The 9,633-nt window shown below is 54.8% G+C and overlaps 1 protein-coding gene across 1 annotated transcript; it reads left to right on the top strand.

Moving 5' to 3' along the window:
• Positions 1-210: 210 nt before the first annotated feature.
• On the top strand, positions 211-8,803 carry LOC109288779 (zinc finger protein RFP-like). The gene is given in 9 exon segments (XM_019504528.1): positions 211-361; positions 363-705; positions 3,416-3,508; positions 5,357-5,587; positions 6,275-6,297; positions 6,763-6,875; positions 7,831-7,872; positions 8,216-8,404; positions 8,407-8,803. Coding segments are annotated over 9 exon segments (1,428 nt in total). The 5' UTR covers positions 211-293; the 3' UTR covers positions 8,733-8,803.
• The last annotated feature ends 830 nt before the right edge of the window (positions 8,804-9,633 follow it).

The raw sequence follows: 9,633 nt of genomic DNA, 5'->3' as shown, positions 1-9,633 counted from the left end.
TAGTGGAGGCAAGTACAGGGCATATTTTTTATTTTTCCCAAGGAAAACTGAACACATTCAGGCAACTTTGAGTTTTTAGGCAGTTCAGCCCCAAATACCAGCTCTGACAGACCTGAAACCTCTTGGCTGACAGGAGGTGCACTGAGAAGTGTTGGGTGCATTGAACTCTTGGCTAATGGCATGTATATTTTTCAGCAGACAATCAGATTCATTTCCCAGAAACGAAACAAGTGTGAGCCCAGCTCTGAGCTCAGGGAAGTGAAACTAGCCCTGCCCCCTCTCAGATCACAGCCATGGCTTCCGGGAGCTCGGTACAAAGCCTCCGGGATGAAGCGACCTGCTCCATCTGCCTGGACTTCTTCAGTGATGATCGTGGGCTGCGGGCACAACTTCTGCCGAGCCTGCATCACCCAGTGCTGGGAGGGGGCCGAGACGGACGTCACCTGCCCCCAGTGCAGACAGACCTTTCCCCGGGGGACCCTGGGCCCAAACAGGCAGCTGGCGAATGTTGCAGAGCTAGTGAAGGGCCTGAGCAAGCGGTCAGCTGTGGAAGCCAGAGGGAAGATGACGTGTGAGGAGCACGGGGAGGCTCTGAAGCTTTTCTGTGAGACAGACCAGATACTGATGTGCTTGATCTGCCGGGAGTCCCAGGTGCACCAAGCTCACTCCGTGGCTGCCATCCAGGAGGCTGCCCAGCATTGCAAGGTACAGAGGCGTGAGTCCGGTCTGGCTGTACAGCTGGGTGGGACTTACACTTCCCTTTTAGCGCTGGGTTTTGTGGAAGCCTCTGTGCAAACACTCCTACTAGAAGGAAGAGAAAAGGATCATCTCAGGGATGTTTTGTCATGAAATGCTTCTGTTTCAAAACAGAGGAAGCAGGGAAGCCACTCCCTGGCTCTGGACACAAAGAGCAGCTGAAAGTCTTCCAATGTCACTGCAGCAGGGATGACCCACAGTTGCGTGTGAAGGGCTGTGGCTTGAAACCAGGGGCATCAGGCACCAGTTTCTCTTCAGTTGTTACAGCCCTCCCTGGTAGCTGCCTGGAGACTTTTGTAACTGGGGTGGCAGCCCAATAGTTGCCACTCCTGCCCAATATCAGGGGTGGTGTGGTGATAGTAGGGCAGGGCTTCCAGCCAGCACCAATTCACTTTTCAGCCAGCCCCTCCTCCCCAGAGAGCAGCCCATGGTCCCAGGGTCTAACACTTAACTGATTTAACTATTTACACTTTATTTACAAAACAAGAATAATAGGAAAGGTTATTTCCAAGTGAACGTAAATGGCATAACCAGAATCACAAAACAAACCAGAATGCATTCATCAGCCCGTGACTCAAGAGCCACAGGTAGGGGAACTGGCAGCTGGCAGCCACTGCTGAGATGCTACCACAAGGAAGCAAGGTGCTCACTCCCAGCAGCTCTAACAGGCTTCCCAATAAGTTACAGACTGCAACAGGTTAAGTTCCTCTGGTCTGCAGCAATTAAATCATATCAAACCCCAGTCCCCCAAAAAGGCAGGAGCGTGACCCTGCATGGCAACCAAAAAGGCAAGAAACAGAGTAGGCTCCTGCAGCAATCGGCATGACCCAAGCACAAAGCTCAGGGACGCCATCCGATGACAATCAGCTGCAGAATAAGGGACAGGACTGAGTCCCCTCTGGGGCAGTCAGTGGCAGAGGGTCAGCAGCTCAGGCAGCTCCCAGGGGTCATTGCTCTAGACCCCTGCTCCAGATGACTGCTGGGCACCCCACACACCTCACAGCTCGCCAATCCTGCTCCGAGCACCGGCCTGTGCCCCGAGCTCCCAGGGACCCTCGTCCAGGCGCTCTGCCACTCCTCAGGATCCCAGTGCCTTGCCTGCTGCTGTCCTGCTTCCCCAGGGAAGATAAGGGGTTTCCTCCACTCACTGGCCCAGCTCCCTGCTCTGGATAAGGATGCCGCCTGCACTCCTGGCCGCTGCCTCTTCTCTGCAGTGGAGCGGGGGCCAACTGCCACCCCAGCCTCTGGGACGTCCAGCACGTCCAGCACACTGCCATGGGGCGTTGGGGCACCAGCTCTCTGCCCCAAGCCCTGGCTGCGGCTCTCTCTCTGCTGCAGGGCTGGAGGCACGGCCGACTGCCGCTGCCTTCTTCTCCCAGGGCCGTCGTGGCTCTTCAGAGGGGTCTCTCTGCTCCCTCCTCTGGGTCAGCTCACCCCAGCTCTTCTTAGACCTCCTGTGTCGTTCCCCGGAGTCACTGTCAGTAGCCCCCCAACACCAGTTCTGCTGCTGGTTTTATCCGCTCTGGCCGTCCCTCCCTGGCTTGCAAACTGGCCAACCAGGGCTCAGGGTGGCGGGCCCCCAACTCTGGCCATCCCCCTTCCCTGCAAATGATGGGATTGAAAACCCCTTCTTTTGACTGGCTTCTCCTTCTCCCCAGGACAGGGCTCCCCTGCTCCACCCTTGGGGTCGCTCAGACTTCACCGGCACTGTTTCTAGCCCAGGGTAAGTATCTCGAGCCGATCTGGTGAGCCCACACTGGCAGTCTGTTACACTTCTTTGGGGCCAGGGAGGGATTGTAGTGCATTGATAGACTCTGTCCCCCTTCTACACAGCCCCGTGTGGCATACTCTGGAAGGCAGGTCTTGCTCATCGCATCTGCCACTAGCAGTGACTTCCCAGGCCAGCAGCTGATGCTCACATCAGTGTGGAAGTCTCAATAATATGTGTTGTTTTGGTGTCCTAAGGGGGAGCTTCAGGGGCTAATGATGGGTCCAGAGGGGAAGCAGTGAAACCGCCCCAGTCCAGCGAGAGTGGCTAGGAGCTACTTTTGTATCTGAGAACCTCCTTTTCCTGTCTCTGCCCAGGCCTGGCTAGCAAATGATGAGTTGTACTGGTTCTGCATTAATGCTACTCTTTTTGAGGCTTCCCATTGTAGCTGTATCTGTGCTGCTGGGTTGTAATACTTCAGGACTTGTGTCTTGCTTCTGAATGACTTTGTTTCAGTGCACAGAGACCAGATCTGTGGCTTGTCCTGCTTGGCTGCCTAAGACTGGCTGGGACTCTGGAGTATCGACCATGGTGCATCCCAGGCCGTATTGTTTTCTGTTCAGTGCATCTCGCTGACAGTCTGCACCTCCTCACTGGCTGTAGCATTGCTTTGTGGCACACCCCAGAACCTGCTCGTATTCTTCAATCTGCTCTTCCTGCTGGAAGCTGGCTGCTTGCTGCTCTGTCTCTACATACACACTATTCAGTGCTGCAGCTTCCAGGCAAAGGGAGTACTGCACTGGGAGCTGCTGGTCCAGCTTGAGCACATGGAGCTTACTGGTGCCATGCTCACAACACACTCTCAGGCAGCCCGCTCGGTTATGGTGGGGGAAAAGACTCCAGCTTCTCCCTGCAAAGGAAAACTGACCCAAGGAATTTTCCTTCCCTCAGGAACAAATTCAGACTCAGCTGCACCTTCTAAGGGGAGAGAGGAAGAGGCTTGAAGACCTGAGAGTGAGTGAAAGTCAGAAACAGGAATATCAGGTGGGTGCTGCTGGGGTCAGGCTGAAATGGTGGACGGAGGAAGGGTCATCTCCTGCTCTGCACGTTTGGTGGAGCACAGTGCCAGAGCACTGAAGTTTGGTGCCCAGGGCAAAACTGGCAGTGGCAGGCCACCCTCACTTGTGCACAGATCTGGGTGGGGGCACACTCCCCCCACCATGGTTGCCAGGAGTGCACGCAGAAGCAGAAGCTGCCCTTCCCCCATCCCTGTACCTCCCAAATGAACCGATTGCAGCTCCATCCCGCATCCTGACCTGGCTGGGCAGCACTTGCTGGTCACCTCGCTCGCCCCCCACCCCTTGCTACAGCACTGGTGGAACAGTTACCAAGTCTTTTTGTGACCTTATACATTGTGTGGTGGCAGGCGCATGCAGCCAGGCCTTGCAAACACACTAATTAGTGAGTTTGCAGGGATCTGGGTTTACCATTTGCAGCAGAAAAATGTGGATTTTCTCTTTTAAAGGAGAAAAACGTGGGAAACCGTGGGTTTCCTTGCACTGCTGGCAGCATAGGGGCAGTGGCAGGGGCACTGAGTTTCACCACCCTGCTCTACCCTCCTGCACCGGGTCCCACCTGCTGGGCCACAGAGGCGACTCCTACCTGTGCCGGTCCAGCCAGGCTGCAGCCCTGTGCTCTGCTGTGGGCACACAAATCTGAGGAGGTACATGCCCCCTATGCCCCCTTGAATGCCTATGCCACCACCTATGGTTGGGCACCTCCCCTGCCCCACACACCCGAACCCTGTCCCACACTCCCTGCCCCCTTCCCCACATATTAGGGGGCTGAGGCCTGGGGGCAGAGAGCAGAGAGTCAGGAGTGAGGGGCACCAGGAAGGCTGATGGGGGTGGGAGGCTGCAGGTTGGGAGTGAAGCGTACCTCCGGGGGCAGACGATTTGGAGTGAAGTCTTGGGGTCCGTGGCTTGGGAGTGAGGAGCACCAGCATGGGTAGGGGCAGGGGACTGGCATACTGCTGCTTGGCACTATGAAGCAGTAGGGAGGACAGCTGCACCTGGACCCACATCCTGGTGAGCAAAGGGGGCACCTTTCTAAATATATACATATTTAGAATTTATTTTATTATGAAGATTGAGGCACTGTTTGCCTTACAAATTGATTTAAGATTGTAAATATATCAATAAAACATTTTTATATAAACAATTGTGTTCAACTGATACCTATATACAGCTATATATATCTATATATAATATAGATGCATTTAATTTTAATTGTGGAAAAATAATCATCACCAGACCTGCATCCTGGTGAGTGAAAGGGGCAGGGGAAGCTCTGATTTTCTATGATGGAAAAACCAAAATCAAAGGCCAAAATATATAGGTACTTAGAATTTATATTCTACTAATTGAGGCACTGCTAGGCTCCCAAATTGCTTCAAAATTGTAAACATATCAATAAAACATTGTGTTCAGCTTATACCTATTTATATAGTGGTTTCTCACTTTAATTGTGGAAGGAAACAGATTTTTAATTAGAGAATTTGGGGTTTTAGATCTGAGATTTTGTTATTTTTCAACAGAGAAAACCAGGATCCCTCGCAATGAGGGAAGCTTTCCTTGCTGATAGTCATAGACTTCTCCCCTCCATAAGGTCGTAGTCCTCAGGGCTGCAGAAAAATCCTTTGCAAAATGAATATAGTGAAGAGATCCCCGGCAGAGCCCAAGACCTGAGCAACCCCCAACTCCGTTCCAGATGGTGGGAGATCGGAGGTCCCAGCCCTACAGACAGTCAGGCCCACGGGGCCTTATGAGCCATTCCCTGACTCTTCCCAAAGAGCCTGCCCTCCCTGATATGGTTTCTCTCTTTTCCTGGCAGCAAAAGGCAGCAACCAAGAGACAGAAGATTGTGGATGAATTTGAAGGACTGCACCAGTTTCTGGAGAAAGAAAACCAACTCCTGCTGGCTGAAGTGGGAAAGCTGGAGAGGGGGATTGAGAAGAGTCAGGGGGAGACTATTACCCAACTCTCCGAGGAGATTTCCCGTCTCAACAACCTGATCAGGGAGCTGGAGGAGAAGTGCCAGCAGGCAGCCAGTGACCTTCTGCAGGTGAGGCACATGAAATGCCTCCAATCCAAGAGCAAGGGAGGGAAAGGCTTAAATCTTGGGTCTGCCGGGACCAGGTGTATAACTGAGGAGGGGTGACAAGGGCACAGGCCCCAGGCAGACACTTGGCAGCAGCGGGCTTGCCTACACATCCCTGTTTGGTGACATCGGTACTGCTCCGTGTTTTAGGACTTGCTTGGGGGAAGTACAAACAGACAATGCAGCAGCCACCCATACTGCAGTATACGGGTGGTGCATGACTGGATTCACCTGTTACATTGCCATAGTGGCACACTATAGCTAGGCAGCGCACTGCTACAGCAACATAGCCGGTAATTATGAGTAGACACACGTGATTGCTACATCACTGTAGTGCGCTGTACAGCTGCGAACCGCATCACAACGTCACCGTAGAGTGACATGTAGATGCACCCAGTGATGGAGATGTAGAATATCAGCCACAGCTGCTGCTGCCCTGTGCACTTTCGCTGCCCAGGGTGCACAGCTGCCCTATTTTGACACTTGGAGGAGTTGGGGGTGGGATCACTGAGTTGCAGCTGCACTTTCCCCAGATCCTTCTGTGTGCGGCACTTGGGCTCTGAAAACAAAGCGTGTCCCCTTGAGCATTGGGTCCCCAGGGTGTGGTGCATGGCACTGAGCTCACTTTTCTATCTTTTTCTCTCCCTTTAGGACATCAGGAGCACGCTGAGCAGGTACATGGCTCCACCTCACTCCCCATACAGGGAAGGGTCTTGGAGACAATGCAATGGGCACATCTCTGCAGGGCACCACAGCACAGCAAGCGCTGGGACTGCCCCCGAGATGGGAAGAATGAAACGTCCTCTTCTCCTCAGGGTAGTGATGGCTTTGGGCACTTGCAGCCTGAGGACTGTAGAGCTGTAATCTGGGCCTTCCCCCTCTTGCCCCTGGGGGATCAGTCCTGGCCACCAGAGCTTGAGCCAACTGCCCGTGAAGTCTCAGCTCCTTCCTGATCCCAAGAAATGTCCTGGGTATTTCCCTGCTGGGGGAGCTGCCACTGCCACTGCCCGTGCTGCCCCTGCAGCTGAGGCACATGGACAGAGTCCGTCTCCAGGTCCCTCTGTCGACCCAATGCTATTATTACCTTGGAGCTGAATTTCAAAAGGGAAATCAAATTAACACAGACTAGTTTTTCCCAGGTGCAAGGATCAGTTCCAGCTGCCAGAGTGGACTTGTCCAGAGCTGAAAACAAGATTTAGCATCTTGTCTGGAAAATACCTAGCTCTACAGGAAACTTTGAAGAAGTTTCAAGGTACTGAGTAGGGGGCTGTGAAAGGGAAGATGGCAGTGTCTCTGTTGGGTACAGAGTGGGGGAGGAGACAAGCAGTTGGTTCATATTTGGAGCCGATGGCTTTTTTATTTGGGAGAGAAAGTGAATGTCCTGGGCTGATATCCCAGGTATGAAGCCACAAGGATAGGGCCTCTCTTTCCCTTTGGGCACATCACCAATGAACCAGAGCTCCTCAGGGACTCTGTGTTGAAGCTGGAGAGCTGCAGCGCCCCTGCTGCTCCAGCACTGCTCAGCATGGGCACCTGCAGCTGGGGTGCTGGGAGCTGGGGGGCTTTACCCCACTCGCAGCCAGGCTGCAACACCTCGTGTCAGGTCACCAAAAAGCCTAAATTAAAGGAGAGGCAGGTTTTCAGGTTTGAAGCCTGCTGGCTTGGGCCTAGGGAGTGCAGGAAGGGAGGGTCCCTGATGGCCAGGAGAGGAGCTGGGAGGAAGGAGGGTCAGGGAGGAGCAGGGAGGGAGCAGAGCAGGCAGATGGTCTGTGGCCTGGGTGAAGCTGCACCTCTGGTATCCTGCAGCCTGTGCAAGCCCTTGCCTGTTCCCTCAGCTAATGGAGGAGGAAGTTGTAAATCTTATTTGCCAGGGGCTCTCCCTCCAACTCCACTGCTTGTCCCTTTTTGTCACTGAGTGGCTCTTCCCCAGTGCCTAAGGGGACAGGATGGACTCCAAACTGAACTCCCCTGGGTCCAAGGCTGCTAAAGTCCTCCCTCTGCCTGCACCTGCAGCTCCCTCCCTCCCTGCCATTATGGAGAGGAGCAGAGGGAGATGGAGGCAGCTTCTGCAGCTACAATCCCAGCAGCTGGGGGAGCAGCTGCCCGAGTGTCTCTGCTCAGTCTCGGGCTCAGGACCAAGGCAGGCCACAGCCAGCAGCATGAACCAGATGTAGGAAGTCTAATGATTGTCCCCCTTTCCCCTGCAGAGGCTCTGCCATCTGAGCTGGAGAAGGGATCATACACAAAGGGTAAGCGCTGGGGGAGCTGATCCCGGATCCCACAGAACCTGTGCCTGCCCCTCACAGGAGAGGCAAACCCTCTCCCAGCCCAGTACCAAAACCCACTGTGCTGGGATCTGGGGCACTGGGCTAGGATTTTCCTGTCCTTGCCTATGAATTTGCTGCCACCTTCTCCCTTTCCCCTGGGCAGGGGCTGTCCCCAGTGCCAGGACAAGGAGCTGCGGGGCCCTCCTTGCTCAGCTCCTGGGGCCAGGACAGTCCCAGGCAGGACGGGGCTGCTGGGGAGGGGGAGGAACGGCCCTGCCTGGCCCACGGCTGAGCTCTGCCCTGATGCTGCGATTCTCTCTCCCAGCGACGGTGACTCTGGATCCAGACACGGCTCATTCCTGGCTTGTCCTGTCTGAAGATCAGAAGAGTGTGAGATATGAACAAACGCGGAAGCGTCTGCCCGAGAGTCCTGAGCGATTTGAGTCCATGTCCTGTGTGCTGGGCCGTGAGGGATTCGCTTGGGGGAGACACTGCTGGGAGGTGGAGGTAGGGGAGGGGTCTGGGCTGTGGGGGTCGCCAGAGATTCAGTGGCGAGAAGGGGATTGTACCGGGTTAGCCCAGAGGTGGGGATTTGGGCTGTGCAGCATAGCCATGGTCACATCCAGGCTCTCACTGCCCCTAAATGTACCAACCTGTCTCGGAAACTGGTGCCCAAGAAGGTCCGGGTGTGCCTGGACTTTGCAGAGGAACAGGTGTCGTTTCTCAATGCTGATACTGAGGACACAATCTACACTTTCCCGACGGCCTCGTTCACTGGGGACAGAATCCGGCCCTGGCTTCATGTCCGTTGGCCTGAATCCGAGCTCAGACTGTGCCACTGAGTCTGGTGGGGGAGGTGGGCATGTAGGTCTGCCGTGGCTTTCTGCCACACCATGCTACTGTGCAGTAGTTGCGGGCTACCACGCCATCAGTGTCTTGTGTAGACACGGCCACTAAGACCTAAACCCCTGAGAGCCTGGTTTGTCTGAAGGCAATGAAACTCATGCGACTTCCAACTTGTCCTCTCTCTACTGGCTCCCATGGCCCCAGTGCTGCCGCATTGTAGCACAACGCAGGACACTGACTGACAGAGCTAGTGGGCTGGGCTGTCTTCAGTGCCTGCTGTCTTGAACAGAAGGAACACAGGCAAACTTTCACGTATCACAGTCCTCCTCCTCAGGCACCTCTGGAAGCTTGCCCATGTTGATACCAGCCCTACAGTTGCTCCAACAAGATATCACCCACAAGAGCTCTTGCCTCTAGTTTCCAACAGAATTCAATAGACACTGCCTGTTCCTTGTCACCCTGCTACAAACAGCCTAGCTCAGGGGCAGGCAAAATACGGCGCAGGGTTTTCCCCGATGCCGCACGAGTGTGGGAACTGCATGCATACTGCGTGGAGCCCTGTGCTAGAGGCAGCCGGCTGCGCTCCCCACCCTTGCACACAGCGTTGGCTGGAGTCACACGCCGGGCACCAGCGCCTGCACTGGGCATGGGGGTCCTGAGCGCTCCTGCCTGCTGGTGCTGCCCTGTGGAGGAGTGTGTAGGGGTGTGTGGGTTGGGGGATCCCAACACCCCCCAGCATCCCTCACACTCCACAAATCTCCCACAACCTGCCCCCATAGCTCCCTTACATATACACCCCCCTCAACTTACCTTATGCTTCCCCACACACGCAGCCACATCCCCTCACAAACCCCCATACACCCCCCATACACACCCCAACCACCCCCCATACACACA

The sequence above is a fragment of the Gavialis gangeticus genome, unplaced genomic scaffold, assembly GCF_001723915.1.
Source record: "Gavialis gangeticus isolate Ggan-Ray unplaced genomic scaffold, GavGan_comp1, whole genome shotgun sequence".
NCBI lineage: Eukaryota > Metazoa > Chordata > Crocodylia > Gavialidae > Gavialis > Gavialis gangeticus.
The sequence above is the reverse complement of the archived record's forward strand: the minus strand, read 5'-3'. Positions and strand labels throughout refer to the sequence as shown.